At 37.6% G+C, this 16,194-nt stretch overlaps 1 protein-coding gene across 3 annotated transcripts in view; it reads left to right on the plus strand.

The window, feature by feature from the left end:
• Positions 1–16,194, plus strand: part of RB1 (RB transcriptional corepressor 1) — a 70,536-nt gene that overhangs the window by 15,303 nt on the left and 39,039 nt on the right. For all 3 annotated transcript variants that reach the window (XM_086881301.1, XM_086881300.1, XM_086881299.1), the window contains 10 exons: positions 1,981–2,129; positions 2,855–2,932; positions 6,506–6,615; positions 7,593–7,670; positions 8,973–9,060; positions 9,534–9,650; positions 10,337–10,393; positions 10,478–10,509; positions 10,588–10,664; positions 10,891–11,093. In XM_086881301.1, coding sequence (XP_086737427.1) covers positions 1,981–2,129; positions 2,855–2,932; positions 6,506–6,615; positions 7,593–7,670; positions 8,973–9,060; positions 9,534–9,650; positions 10,337–10,393; positions 10,478–10,509; positions 10,588–10,664; positions 10,891–11,093 — 989 coding nt within the window. The remainder of the gene's footprint in view (positions 1–1,980; positions 2,130–2,854; positions 2,933–6,505; positions 6,616–7,592; positions 7,671–8,972; positions 9,061–9,533; positions 9,651–10,336; positions 10,394–10,477; positions 10,510–10,587; positions 10,665–10,890; positions 11,094–16,194) is intronic.

Raw genomic sequence — 16,194 nt, forward strand, 5'->3', positions numbered from 1 at the left:
TTGGTAGAAAAATTCAGGTTCTGGGTAGATTATAAATGAGAACTGTTATTTAGGTTTTTCTTTATTTACAAAAGGGAAATGAGGTAGTATGACTTATTTCATTGATGTAAAACAATATGACAACAGCAGAAATTAGTGACATACTGGACTACATAGATATTTAAAACAAATACACAGTTGCTAGCAGCTCATAATAAAAGAGTAGACATAAAATGTAGACAGCTTTGTATTTATTACATCCTGTTTGCTACTGGAAGTTGTCTCTATTGTAAGTACAAATAGAATGGGTCTTCTCTATAAAATCTTCTATTCAGCTGTAAGTTTTTATCCATTAAGTTTTTATCCTAAGACTTTGAAAACCTCACTAAAAAAGGTAGAGAAAGTAAATATTTATAGCAACTTCCAAAGACAGAATTCTATTTGAGTTAACTGTTTTTTTCAGCAAGCTACAGAATTCATATACTGAAATACTTGGAGCCACAGGATGTGATTCACATTGTTTTTGCTAATTAGTTTATCATCTGGTGAGTTCAGACGCAACTGTAGTATATTTAGCCTAAATCTATTTGCTTTATTTCTTTCTTTGGCAGCTAAACACCCACCTAGGTTGTAATGTCATAGAATAGATAAGGTATTCACTACTATATTCTTTAAATTTTATGTTTTGGGAGATACTTATCTGATGTAGTGATTATTTGTTGCAGGCAAGAACAAATAACCTTGCTCTTATTTGAATGTGAATAAAGGGGGGAAAAGGATGGACTTAGGACAAGCAGATCCCTGCTTTCCTCCACTAGTATTTTTAATTTAAATTTGTCCTTCCTATTAGGACAGACATAAATGCTGCTGCTTATTTCAGGTGTTGCAAAGCATATACTTTTCAAAAACCACTGAATTGAAACTACCTTGTTTTGAATTGTGTTCACACTGATTAATTTTTTTCATAGTGAAATGACGTGGAATAGGAACTCATTTTTAGAAACAGTTTGGTTCTGTCCATCGTATCTTGGAAAAAAAAAATGCTGCCACTTGAGACTAAATTGCAGATATGGGTGTCACTGTTCTAAGTTCATAGTGCTGGGTTTCTACCATGGAGCTGGGTATGAACCATCAAACAGCTCTGCATTCCTTGAGAAAATAACACAATGTATTGTTCAAACCCTCGTGACCAAGAGGCTTCGTGTTGTGATAAATGATGTCAAGCTTTATGAAATGACTAAGGCTGAGGGGATTAAGATGCAACCACCCCTCCAGTGTAGTTTGCCAGAGCTTCTCAGAACAGTTGTCAAATGCAAATGAAGTTACAGGTTAGAACAGCGTGCTGATTGCAGTGTCAGGTTTAAATCAACAATATCAGTCATATTAATGTGTGTTATTAATATAATTTGCACATTTCTACCGTTGAAGACCTCTACTTTGAGTTTAACAAAATGAAATATTTTTACCTTGTTGTATAAAGGGTTTTAATACCTTCTTCAAGATGGACTTGTTTGTTTCTGCTTGTGTGTCTGAGGGTACTTGGGGAAAGGAGGAATTCCTTGCAGGACCATATTCCAGGTCTCCACCACCATTTAAGTCCTGAATTGATTTATTGTCCTTCAGCTTCTTGTTTTATACCTCTGTAAAAATAGAAAAGATAGTTACTCATCTGTGAAAAGATAAGGCTTTCCTAGCCTTGCAAAACAGATGTGCATTTAAAGCTACTTGCAGAAACTGCTGTTACATTCTGTGTAGTTTCTCAAAAACAAAATTCCAAATACTGATACGGGAATTTAAAAATTAACTTCCTTTTTGCATAGATTTTCTGTAATGAAGGTTTTTTACCTAGCTGAACAAGAAAAACATAATGAATAAGAAAATGTATTTAAGGGGAAGACCTGAAAAAGTATATAAGAAGTAGAATCTTCTAGGTTTAATAACTTAAATTTCTTCTTTCTTAAGATGGTTCTAACCTTGTGATGGTTCTGAATATCCTTCCAGAGTCTTCTGTGTCTGCAGTGACTGTAAATGGTTCAGCTCGCACTCCAAGAAGAGGCCAGAACAGGAGTTCTCGTACTGCAAAGCAGCTTGATACCGACACAAAAATTATCGAAATCCTTTGTAAAGAGCATGATTGCAATTTAGATGAGGTGATGCCTACACTTTAAAGTCTGATAGATCTTGCTGCTAGACTCCCTCTAGAATATGTATTTATTTAAATGGTCTTCTTTTAAAATGACATTTTTCATGCCAGCTTAACTATTCTGTCATGTATACCTTCAGTATTGAAGGTACTTTACCATTCTATAATTTCTTTAGTAAGTAGTTTAAAAAACAAACAAAAACTACCCAAAACAAGCCCTTTGGTATGGGTGATAATTTTTGCCAGGGTAACTGAATTGTGAAAAATACAATATGAAGCTACAGGCTGATCACAGCATGTAGCATATGGATGCAGGGCTGCTCTGATGGGGTTTCACAGGTGCATCCTGTGATGAGAAAATGTATGCAAAAAGCCCATTGCTTCTGTAGATCTTAAAAGATCTCATTCACCTTTTCCTCTGCTGTTAAATCTATTTCTGTGTAAAAAGGACTGATTTTTGAATATCTAACTGATGATGGAAGCAGAAATATCAGAGGACTGGAAAAGTGCAGTTCTTTTCCAGTTTAATCACTTAGTATTCCAGCAAAGGATTGCATTTGCATATTTACATATCACTTCTTGGATATATAACAAGTTTTGTTCTTTCATTATTGAAAACAAACCACAGTGCTTTACAGAAATGTCTCAATTTCTCGATTAAAGATACAAAAGCAGTGTATGCATGGCTGACTCTCTACCTTGCTAATGTTACATTTTTTCTTTTTTTTTTAGGTCAAAAATGTCTATTTCACAAGTTTCATTCCTTTTTTGAATTCTGCTGGTATTGTAGCTTCAAATGGACTACCAGAGGTAAGTGGAGGAATTTAATATGTGGTGGTGAGTAGACCCTGGCTGGGTGCCAAGCACCCACCTAAGCCACTCTTTTTCTCTTCTCTGCAGCTGGATGGGGAGAGAAAATACAATAAAAGGTTCATGAGTTTAGAAAAGGATGGGAGAGAGATTGCTCACCAAATACCATCACTGTCAAAACAGACTCAGCTTAGTGATACTAATTGAATTTATTGCAAACAAAATCAGAGCAAGATAATGAGAAGTAAAATAAATGTTTAAAACACCTTCCCCTGCCATGCCCTTCCTTTTTCCCAGGCTCTACCTCCTTCCCATCAGCAGTGCCAGGAGATGGGGAGTCAGTTTATCATATGTTTCTGCCACTGCACAGGGAGTGGGATTCCTTCCCCTGCTGCAGTGGTGGGGTCCTTCCTACTGGAGAACATCCTCCATGAACTTCTCCAGCATGAGTCCATTCCACAGGCAGCAATTCTTCGTGAACCGCTCCAGTGTGCATCACTTTTCCACAGGGTGCAGTCCTCCAGGCACAGCCTGATCCAGTGTGGGTTCCCACAGTGGTCACAAGTCCTACCAGGAAACCTGCTCCAGCATGGGCTCCCTCTCTATGGGTCTGCAAATCCCTGCCAGGACCCTGCTCCAGCATGGACCTCCCACAGGGCCAGAGCCCCCTCTCAGGCATCCACCTCCTCCACAGGCTGCAGGTGGATCTCTGCATCCCTGTGGTCTCATGTGGGCTGCAGGGGCACAGCTGCATCACCATGGTCTGTAGAATCCCAGCTCTGGCATCTGAAGCACCTTCTGCCCCTCCTTCTCTACTGACCTTGGTGTCTGCAGAGTTGCTCCTCTCACATACTCTCACACCTCTTTTCTCAGACAGCGGTTGCTTCTGTGTAATAACTTTTTTTCCCCTTCTTAAATGTGTTATCACAGAGGCATTACTATAATTCCTGATTGGCCCAGCCTTTACCAGCTGAGAGGGTCAGTCCTGGAGCCAGCTGGTAAAGGCTCTGCTGGACATGGGCAAAGCTTCTGGCAGATTCCCACAGAAGCCACCTCTGTAGCCCCTCCAAAACTTTCCTGTGCAAACCCAGTGCAAACAGTTCAACAACTGTGTTTTACTTCATGCCAAATTGCTTAAAGATGCCCTTTACCCATTGATGGAATTCTAGTAGGTTCTTCTAAGATCATCTGGCAAAATGAACTGTTTTTCAGGAATGTGGGTTAGCAGGGATTTCAGTATTCATAAAGTATATTTTGGTTATAAATTTAAATCCAATAAATGAATCTCCTGAGGCTAAACCAAGCTTTGCTCAAAGCAAAAAGCTTTTGCTCAAAACATAAGGGTTGCATATCCATGACCTTGGTAAGGCCATTCATTTAAAATACAACTATTACAATATTAGTCTCTGAAGTCACTCTATAAATGCTTAAAGTCTTAAATTACGCACCTTAATTTAAATATAAATGAGACATGCTATTGTAGTGTTGTTGGAAAGATACCCAGAAGATTAGTCTGAGTTTCACAACTTGGCAGAGTTTAGACTGCTGTGTCTGGGCAGAATTACTTTCATCTTGCTGAGCTGTTGGCTGAATGCAGCAGACTCTACCTCTGTGCAATTGCATCCAGAATGTATTTTAATAGGTAACTTCTTGGTGTGTGTCTGCTTTCATCATTCCTAAAAGTGTGAGCTTGGCTAAGTGTGTCACCACCAATAGATGTGGTAACCTGAAAATAAGCAGCTCTGAAGCTGATCAGAGCAATGGTTCTGCAGGGTGTAACCAAGTATATCCTCTGTTCACTCTCATAGTGTGCTGGGGGTGGAACAAAGTACAGGACTCACTGAAGATCTTAATCTCTTCCTAAATTAATTTCAGGGTATCAGTAGCCTGTGTAGACTTCTTAATTTATGTATGTGTAGTTGGGAAACCCTATATGAACTTCCAGGCAAAGGTACAGCTTATTCTCAAATCAGAGGCTTTTCATCCAAGGCTCTGAAGCACAATATCAAAATTATTAGGATAAAACTTGCTGGTGAAAATTTTACAAAATGATGCATTTGAAGAAAAATCCAGTCACATGATTTCTGCTCCTTGACCTTGAGTGCCAGAACAGAAAGTTTGGGCTCTGTTTCAGAGGTAGTTGGTTCATACATGTAATCAAATAACCAATAATCATGGATGAGATCATCAGTACAATAGCTATTAGTGGGGTACATTTAAATTGACTTTCATAAAAAACCACCAAACTTTTGAAATATTTCAATGTCCCTTTCAAAGCAAGAAAAGCTTTTGAGGCTTAATGTTGGTATTTTGTTTGTCTTTCCCATGTGTTTGCTGGTCAGGCTTTATGCAGTGATGAATAGATTGATACAGAACTCTTATTTTTGACTGAAGATTTCTTCCAAGTTAGCCCGGTACAGCCGTCTTGTCTAAGAGCTGCTGGGTTTTTTTAGAAATTCATTAAATACTGAATTATTTTAGTTGAAAAGAACACATGAGCCATTAAGAAGATAACAAAAAATGAAAATTTAATTAAGTTTTTAAATAAAAATAATAGTGATAATGAGAATTGAAATACTATCTTTGCATAGACCTAATCTCTGTTTTAATTGTGAGATCAGTTTGGAGCAAATCCATTTGGCAAAAGTAAAGAAGAGGGTAAGGAGAGCAAAGCTGTATAGGAGGTATTTGTAACTTTCTCTCTCTTGAGACTGAGAGGGGACTAATTTGGGTTCATATGTATTGTTGCCTGTTTTTCTAGCAGGAATTTGCCAGAGCACAGCATCATTTAAAAAGTTCAAGGGCTCAGGGAGCAGATAGTTGAGGTGGCTGCCTACTTCTGTATGAGCACAGCAGCAGATTCAGAGGGCCAGATAAAAATATTTGCAGACTTGCAGTTAATGTTAGTCACTCAAAGTAAAAATAAAAATAAATAATAAAAAAAAATTTAAAAATCCAATAAACTTTTCCATGCAAAGTGAAATGATATCAGTCTGGGATTCAGTCAATTAAGAAACTTTGAACAGTTACTGAAGAAGCTACAGTGTGGCTATGCAATATCAAGTCTATTTCTGTAGCAGTAGGTGTATCTCTTGAGAACTACTCCAGGGCAAATATATTAATATAAAACGAGGAAACTCCTACTGAGATAAGGAAGGTTTTAGTTTAGACCTTGTTGTCCAAAACAGCAACGACAGGGACTGAGCCAATTGCCCAACAGCTGTTCTGAAAACATGCATTTTACATTTCCTGCTCTTGGAGACACCCCTTTCTCTGGAAGGAAAGATTTAAAAATGTGGAAATGTTAGTTTGAGTTTCAGGTATTTTTACAGTGTCAAGACCTGCATTTCATCAAAAAAATCTTATGATCTTGGATTGTTTTCTCTTATAAACAGTAATTTTCCTCCAGGTATGTTTCAGCTGTTGTATAAGAATTAACTTTGTGAGCTCCAGGGTCATTCTTTTAGCATTTCAGCTTTGTAAAAATGAAGTAGGAATAACTTACGTTATTCAGTAGATTGTCAAACTTGTTCCTGTAAAATAAATTTGGGTTTTTTTAAATGTCTTTTTGAGGTTGAAGTTATCTTGAAACAGTATGACGAGCTCTATCTCAAGAACAAAGATATAGACGCGAGACTATTTCTGAATCACGACGAGACTCTGCAGCCTGATGTCATAGCATGGTAATATTTCCATTTACTGCTTTCATTCCATAATTGAGAATGCAATCTTGTGTTGCTCTCTGCCCCCTTGTGTTATAAATGGAGATCACTCTATCCTGTTGACCTGCTAGCTTTGTAGTTTGGCTAAGGTATTTCCACCATCACCAGCCTTGCTTTATATCGTGTCTTCAATAACTGGGGACTGTGTCTGCCTAAAATGGTTTGGAAGCTCTGCTCAAACTCTTGCTCTGTGCAAGGCCCTGTCATCCAGGCGAAGCTGAGGAATCATGAGGAGGAGGCATGTCATGCTAGCTGATTCGATGTGCCAGAGGTAGTGTTACGGCTCTGAGCCAGCTGGCACCGAATGGTTTGGGTGGTGGATGCCCCATCCCTGGAAGCATCCAAGGTTAGGTTGGACAGGGCTCTGAGGACCCCCATTTGGTTGAAGATGTCCCTTGTCCTTGAAGGTGGATGGGACTAGATGGCCTTCAAAGGTCCCTTCCAACCCAAACCATTCTATGACTGTTTGATTTTATTTCTTTTTCTCAGTCTTACACTTACATGCATGTGACTTCTGACAATTCAACATCTCTCAAATTTAATGTGAGCTTATCACATGAGTTTGAATTTATCTGTGCCATGAAAATACACCAGTTTAAAACTGGATTAAAATTCAACTGGATTAAAATTCGTATCTACATGTTTAGGCGAACAAAAGGTCTCTATCACAACTAATACTATCTCTACATAAAAATTAAACTTTTTGCAAATAGAATTCTAGATAAGAAAAAAGCTTGGGAGGAAACTTTTAGAGGCTGTCTAGTCCAAATCTTGCTCAAATGAGATCTACTTGGGAATTTAAACAACTGGAGTTATTGGACATCTAGATCCTCTAAAACTCTGTTACACATTTTCTCTTCAGGTTAATAAGTCTTCATAGAAAATGTTGTCTTTTGAATTGTATTAGTCTTTCATAAGTTTGTTTTCCATTTCTGTAGCTCACAGCTGGAGAGGACACCACTAAAAAACAATCCAGATGAGGAAATCAATATTATACTTCCACAGACTCCTGTTCGGTATGAGTTTTTGTCTTGAATGTCTTCTTTTGTTCAATATTGAAGCTAGAAATAGTCATCTTTACAGTAGTCTTTTTTTTCATTTTTAAGGAACTGTGGCCTTGTTTTGCTGGTTTTTTTCCATAAACTATACTGTAGTTCTGATCACTGATACTTATTATTTATAGTAGATATAAAGGCCTCTAACAGTGACAAAGATGCTTCCTTAAAGTTCTTGACATTAAGAAAGTACAGAAGTACAAAGTTTCTGCATTGCTAAAAATTTGAAATGTACTAAACCAACTTAGATCTTGAGAGAAAGTCTAGTGATATTTAGATTCTCTCCATCCACACTTGGGCTTTGCTCTGATTTTTCCAGAACTGGTTCTATTTAAGGCAATTCATGTGGAGGCCTATTCACCAGCACCGATTTTGGGCTGTAGTAACTGCTTTTTGTGAAGCCACAGAAGTGTCAGTAGATGGCAGCAGAGGTTTGATCACCAGCTGAGAGTGGAAAGTGTATCACTGTCTCTCCCCGATTAAACAGAGCTCTGTGTAGTATATGCTGAAAGCACCGTGCTTATTCCTTTGGGTAACCTTACAGTGTCATATTTCTGAACCTAGATTCATAGAATCTGCTTTAAAGCTCCCTTGAAACTGGAGAGAATCTAATAATTTTTATTAGTGGATTTGTATCTGGTAATTTATGTAGAAATTAGTATATAAAAAGGGTGTAAGTATTAATTACAGGCATAATGAGAATGGGTTGTTATGTTTTCATTTAATGTTTTTCCAGTATCCTTATGCTTCTCCTTACCATTAGGAGAGTTGAGGCAGAAGTGATTTTTACCAATACTTTGTAGAAAGTAGATTAAAGAAAAATGCATCTTACTGCTATAGTTGCAATGATTGAGCACATTCTTGTTGAGTTTGTGCTTATTTGACTGGTGATGTGAGCCAAATTGAGGTTAAATGATACAAAAATTTGAAACAGACAAACACACAGAATTCAACTTAAAACAAAAAACCACAATGAAAAATTCAGGAAGTAACAATACCATAGAAGAATCAAACTATTTCTTAGGTGTTAAGGCATTCTTTTGGTTATTAAAATTATCACAATACATGTGTAAATAATTAGGTAAATTGCATTGTTAGAATTTCTAGTAGTTACCACAGCCCAATAGATTTTATCAAACAGTTTGTTTGATAACTGGAGTGAGAACTGAAATCCTAATTTTTTTGTGTGGATTTGCGCTTCAGTTTCTGGAAACTGTGAAACCAACCTTAATGCTTAATATGCATTTTATTTTGTTTTTCCAGAGCGGCAATGAATAACATTCAGCAATTGATTATGATTTTAAATTCAGCAACTGATAAACCATCAGATACTCTCATTGTGTACTTCAATGTAAGTGACTACAAAGATTTGTGCAGGATTCTTAGAATTACCACTCAAGCAAAATATACACCTGTAGATCTGATGCACATGTTTTTGAAAAAGTACTTTTTTATAGGGTTGGTTTAAATGTAATCACTCATTTTAGAAAGCACTTCTCTCTAACTGTTGTGTACTGGAACCTTTTAAGTTCTTAAATACTTTAGTTACTGAGCTACATATTAAAATTCTTTTATGCATGTATTGAATAGAAAAGAAAGGGGATACAAAAGGAAAAGAAAGGGGGTATAAAGGGAAAGAAAAAAGAGAAAAGGATGTACAGCACTCTTTTAAATACTCCATTTTTTTTTATGCTGATGACCTTATTGAGAGGTTTTACAAAGGGAAGCAGGACTTTTAATCATTTAAATGATGGAAATGTTTTTGAAGTAAAATGTCTTTTCTTTGCCTTTTCTTCTCCTAATTTGCTTCCTCTACTTTTTTAGAATTGCACAGTGAATCCTAAGGATAGTATCTTGAAAAGAGTGGAAAGTTTTGACCACATCTTCCAAAAGAAATTTGCTGAAGCAGTTGGACAGGGATGGGCTGAAATTGGCTCACAGGTAAGTATTTGGGTTGAATATCACTCACTTGAGCTCTGTTAGCACTAGCTGGTGTGAGACCTGACTTAGTGGACTGACTGTCCTCATTCAGTGTAGATCAGTAAAGGTAACTGTATGCTTTTCAAATTGAGGAGCACTGTAAAGATAGCACTTAAGAAATTCTTCTTACCGTGTAAGGAGCCATAGGAATTGGGTGGAAATATGTTGGAAGTACTTTATTGAAGAATGGAACCTTTTTTTGGGCAAAATACATTAAGTGAAACATATATTTGCATTTATTAGGCTAATTTGGCCTAAAACTGCCAAAGGTGACTCACTTCCTTTTAAAGTCAGGAGAACAGCTGTACTTTCAACAAGGATTTTGAAAAATAAATCCAACCAAGTTTGCACTCAACAGTCTCCTTCCTGTCTGTCAGCCCTGCTTTTTATCCTGTTAGCTGTGAATCAATGTGAACACAATTACTGTTGTTACACTTGGTTAAATCTTCATGTGGTTGGGGTAGTCACACACCTTAGGAGCCCTTGAGGCCTCTCCAGTGCTATTGACCAGTGGAAATGGGGACAGTAACTTGTCTATAGTGGCTCTGTCAAACACTGGAATGTTCTGGATTGTTAAAACACAAGAGTCTGCCTGTTGTATTTTGTCAAAACTTCTTGTAATATTCCTGAATTTCTCATTCTAACAGAGGTACAAACTTGGAGTGCGTCTCTATTACAGAGTAATGGAGTCCATGCTGAAGTCGGTAAGTTTAGTACTGCAATCTTAGTACTGGCAGTACCTCTAGAAATACTAAGAATATTCACAAGTGTGGTCTGATTTATTTCAGGAGGAAGAACGCCTCTCAGTGCAGAATTTCAGGTACTTGCCCCTGACTTTTTATTGAAGTCTGCTATTTTAAGTCTTGCGACAAGTACTAATAACTTACTTTCTCTTCAGCAAACTTCTGAATGATAACATCTTCCACACATCTCTTCTGGCCTGTGCTGTTGAGGTTGTCATGGCTACATATGGCAGTAAGTTAAATCTAAAGTCCTTAATAGCATTGTTACTTACTGATAATTATTACCATCTATTCTAATACATAAAATAGAGTAAATAGCAGAAAAACTGCCCAAAACACAAAAAGCAACTCACTGAAAGCTGTGAGCTAGCAATGATTTAAATAAATACAAAAAGAAAAAAACATCAAAAGTGAAAGAATGTAGAATTTGTGATAATTTTAGTCTGTTTTCCCTTCAGGAAATGCTTCACAAAGTGACAGTACCAGTGCTGAAACAGACTTGTCTTTCCCGTGGATTCTCAATGTATTCGATTTAAAAGCTTTTGACTTCTACAAGGTGATCGAAAGCTTTATTAGAGCAGAGCCCAGCCTGACACGAGAAATGATAAAGCATCTAGAGCACTGTGAACATCGAATTATGGAGTCTCTCGCTTGGCAATCTGTAAGTAACACTTCAGAGTAGAATTTGCCCTTGTATAATGTGCTTACCTAGAAAAAAAGAAGTCACACCCTGCTCTATAGAGAGTAAGTTGTGGTCTTGCTGAGATTTGGTTCTGGGAAAATAAATTAAAAGAGCAAAACAGGATTAGTTTTGGCATGTCTTCTGGTTTTAGAAAAAGGAAGCATATCAGAGGAAGAAGTCAACATAGGTCTGCTGATTTACATGATTGTAAGCCAGCATAATTTTACTAGTCTGGCACAAATCATAAGGGTAATACCCTTGACTGTGTTTTGGTACCAAAGTCAGCAATAAATTCTGTGCTTTTATTTGAAAGTTAATTTTTATCCAGTTGCTATTCCTACTTGGCAATAGGGCCTTAGTTCTGGGCATCTGATATGTTTGCTAATAGTACTTAAAATATTGTTTTTCACTGTCCTTTGCATTTCAGTCACTTTGGTATTTTTGGATGCCATTCAAATAAAATGCTGGAAGGTTGGGTTGTTTTTTTTTTTTTTTAGGCTGTATTTCATTAAATCAAACATTTGTTTCTTTTCATTGTTTGTTACTTATAAACCAGAAATAGGCTATGTATGCCACAAAGCAGGAGACTATAGAGGCTGGTAATTTTGACTGGAGAGACATAAAGCAACCATTTTAGAACTGATCCCATATCTTTTAGTTCTGGAGAGGAAGGCAGATACTGTTTTAGGAAACTTACAAGCATGCAAAAGGTGTTTGTGAATTTTAACCTTAAGAGAACAAAAGACAGAGGTACAGATATCTAGCTTTGACTCTCTACAAGCTAGAAGTGGCTCCTGCTACCTTCTACAAACCAGCTTGAAGCCAGCTTACTGATCAGTATACCACATCCACCAGTTTCTACCCAACAACTCAAACAAGGAATGCAGGATAATTTAATTGAGACCTGGACTTTCAGACTGGAAAATCCAGAGAGTTGTGTTTTCAAAAATTATGGTCTTTTGTGAAACAAATGATAATGTCATCAAGAAGCACAGGATTATTCCAGTTTTATTGAGTGCTCTGCTTGAGTGTATTTTAATGTTTTGACTCTCTCTTCTTGAGTTTCTAGAGGGACATGTTTGGCACTATTTTGGGGTGGCTGATTTGAGTGTTCATAGCATGGAATAGTTCAGTTGGAAGGGGCCTACAAAAGCTAGTGCCAGAGAAGGATGTGCAGTGGAGCTCAGTGGAGGGGAGGAAAAGAAATGTTCATGACATGTATCCAGGTGCCTCACTGACCTCCATATCACCTGGTCTGGGTCTCTCCAGGCTCCAGACAGTGAATGTTTCTTACTGCTGGAGGCACCAAAGGGCACAGCAGGTTTCCCTTAAAAGCTGAGGGCAGCTGTGGCAGCCAGGACAGGAACTCCATGATTCTGTGCTGGCCTCCATTGCCTCCTCTGGTTTCCCACAAGGGGAGGAAGGGGCTGTGAGCTGTAAATGGCAGAGTGCTTAGGAGAGGAGGAGGAGGAGTGGTAAAACATTATCTGTACCAATATGTCTTGCTGAGTCTTTGGGTCACTGTAGCAAAGGACCTGAAGCCCATGCAGAAATGTAAAGCCATGAGTCTTCTTGCACAGAAAATCTACCCCTTCCTCATATCTGAATGTTGGCTGGTTTTGCCTGCAAAATTTGATTTATTAGAAACAGGAGAAAATACTTACATGGCTGACTCAGGAGGCTGTTGAGGTATCCCAGAAAGGCTTAGCTGGTGAACAAAAGAATGGTTTACTGCATTCTTCTGCAGTTTCTTATCTGGGTATTGCCTCCATGCAGTGGTGTACAAGGTTTGCAAGTGTCTGCTTAATTAGCAATTCCCTCAAGAATGGGCAGGCAATTAGAGAAGTGTAGTTCATACCAGTAAATACCTCTGAACCTCCAAACACTTGATAAAGGATTAGAGAAAAGCCAGATGCCTTATTCTTACTCCTAAAGAATGTCTGACCATAAGTGGTTTCTTTGGGTTAATTGTAAACAGTCCAAGAAAGATGGAATCTTGAGAAAGTTCAAGTGTCCTCATATGGTTAGAGAGTGTTTTTTGGGTTTTTTGTTGGGTTTTTTTTCTTTTTTTTTCTTTTTTGTTTGTTTGTTTGTTTTTGGTGTTTTTGGTTTTTTCTACCCAAAAAAAAGTGTTAAGAAGAAAAGCATGGCATGAGTGAAGCTTATGCAAAAAAAACCCCAAAACATCTGGCCTAGTAAATAAGAATATAAACTTCTCAAAAACATGTATTTACAAATATTTTCTTAATGCAATTTTGATTTCCCCACTTACTTGCTATGTATTTCTGTTGGGTTCTTGTGTCCTTCACCCTCCCAGGTATTGCGTTTCACTGCAAGGCTTGTCTGCTTCAGTCTTAGCTCATTCTCCTGACTGCTTTAAAAAGCAGAACTTCAATGAGAGATTTAAAAGGATTGAGCAATTTATTACCAAATAGCTTGAATTTATTGCAGTTTTACTTGTCATGGAGCTTTTGTGAGGAAAAATGCCTTGTATAATTTCTCTGAAAAAGGTCTCAGATGCATCTGACCTTTACATGACTTGGGAAGCTGCATGAAGTGAATGTAAAAGATTGTTTTTTACTGTTTTCTAAAGATAATATATTACTCCTTAGCTACTCATTGTGGATATGTTTATTACTTTTGCATAGCTAGCTGATTTAGTCATCTGTGCTTTAGGAAGGAAATGAAACCTTTCTAGGTCATCCTTTCTTTCAACAACAACAGCAAAAAAAGCATAACTAGACAAAATAAAGGGTGGAAACCAGTTGAAGGTTCTTCTCAATAATTCTTGATTTTAAAAAGGGGCAACTACATACTGACTAAATCATGTGAAAAGTACTTCCTTTTTCTTAAATCCTTATCAAACCCTGAAAGGAGAAGTCCCATTTAACTACTCAAATATTTACCAGTGAGGTTATGCTGCTTCCAGATTAAGATTATGTGGAGATCATACTCTAATATGCTAATAATGCTGCATAATTTTTATTTGCAAAATAGAAATACACTGTACAGTGTTCTTTCTGTACTTTGAATCTGTGCTCACTTTCAGTATTTTGAGCACCATTTTGATCTTGTAACTTTAAAGGGAGCTGAAATTCCTTTAGACTCAAAGATGCTGAATACCCTTTGCTTCATTTTTATCATACTTACAGAAATATGATTTAAACCCTTCTATAGTTAAAATCTGTTTCCTATGAAAGGGATAGCTTATTACCTGCCAGCCTGGGAGTTTATGCACTGCCTTTTCCATAATTCTGTCAATTTGACCTCCCTTGTGGCCACCCAAAAAAAGTAATTGTTTGAATATCTCAATTGAATATCTCAAATGAAGGTTATGTGAACAAATTCCAGAATATCTGAATTTCCCTTAGAGAATATCCTGTCTACTGCCATGTCACATCTTTGACTGAAGTATTGTTGCTGTTTGCTGCACTTTGTTAGGAATAAGCAAGAAAGAACAGGTTTTCAGGCAAGTAAATCAAACACAAAGTCTGTCAGTTTCCAATCTATTTTGAGTGAAATACCTGTGGGGTGTTTTTTGTTTTGCTGTGCCATTCAAGGAAGTAAATGCCTGTGGAGTATCTTTGTTGCATCTGAAAAGCAATGCTCTGCCTCTCAGCTTCCATTCTGCTCACAAGCTCTGAATGGGGAGGTACAAGCAAGGTGCTGTGTTTTCCATGCTGCTGCTTTGAGAAAATGCTCCTTGGAAATGCCCTTTCCCATGCACAGTGTTGGGGTAGTGAAAGGGTCTTGTTCTTCTGCACTGCAGTCAGCAGGCCAACTGCAGCCTTGTCTGAAGGTAAAGCAAGTTAGAGACAGAAGCACTCCACGCTTTCCTGGTAACCTCTACAGACCACAGTGTTCTGTTCTCATCCATTTGAGAACTAGGAGTATTCCAAGGGGTATTTCTCTTAGGACTGGAGTTTTAAAAGGTTATGTGGTAGCTCTTGCTGTTAACAGGGATAAGGGTCGGCTGCATCACCACCTGCAGCCATCCAGCAGCTCAGAACAGAATGTGAAGGTTCATTGTGGCAGGCTAATGGGAATTTCATTCACAGCCTGCTTTGGTCCAGTAACTTCAGCTGTGGTTTGCATGTTTGTTTTTGTGTGAACACTGAACAGATGTGAAACTGAAGCAGTGCATTGCACTGCAGCTGTCGTCACTGTAGCCTTCTTTGGCTGTATTGCTCTTTAATACATGCTGTCCTAATTAGTGTTTTTATTTTTCTAAAGAGGGAAGAACACCAGTATTTTGATATATTTTGTGATTTGGAGTTGTAGTATGTTTTGGAGTTTTAGTGACTGATGCAAGATAAAGATGGCTTCATGAAGTTACTTCTCCTAATGGTTAAAATATGAGTAGAAGTAGACAAGTGTGCTTTGCTTTATTTATAACTTCTTTCATGTAGCATTGCCTAAACTGTGCTCCATAATGTTTCTCCTTTTTTAGCTTCTTCTTTTCTGTGGTTTCTATTGTCAATTCAACATTTGCAATGAAATCTACAGTATTGTTTTATCACACAGCATTGACTTAACATAACTCGATGTTTGCAGTAAGTATTTGTCAACTAACTGTGTAGTCAGTGTTTATACTTAAATACCTCATCCCACACCAAAGACTTCTGTTGGTTTTAAATTATGCAGCTCTCTGTGGCAGCAGTGCCTTCGTGCTCAAAACAGTGTATTCCCAAAGAATATATTATTGCATTAATATGACAAACTCGCTGAGCTGGAATAACAGCAGACTTCCTTTGATCATGCATTAAGGAAAAAAATATTAAATAATATGTTTAAGATTTGTGTAAAAAACATTTGACAAATCCAGGTCAGGGTAAAGCTGTGAGCAGTTACAGGTCAGCAAGTGCTCCTTAGTACTTTGGAATAGTACAGGCAGTTCTATGCAGCCTCCTGGTCTTTGTACAAGGACACAGTTATTGTAGAGCTCACTGTTCTCAAGTGCTTAGTGCCTGTTTCCTTGGATGTACAATTTCAAATTAGGTTTCTGTGCTCCTTGTAAGGAGGAACTGAGTACCTAGAAAGGGGAGTTAATATATTTTCTTGTGGTTTGTATGCTTCTCAG

This window comes from Cyanistes caeruleus, chromosome 3, assembly GCF_971803275.1.
Source record: "Cyanistes caeruleus chromosome 3, bCyaCae1.hap1.1, whole genome shotgun sequence".
Taxonomy (NCBI): domain Eukaryota; kingdom Metazoa; phylum Chordata; class Aves; order Passeriformes; family Paridae; genus Cyanistes; species Cyanistes caeruleus.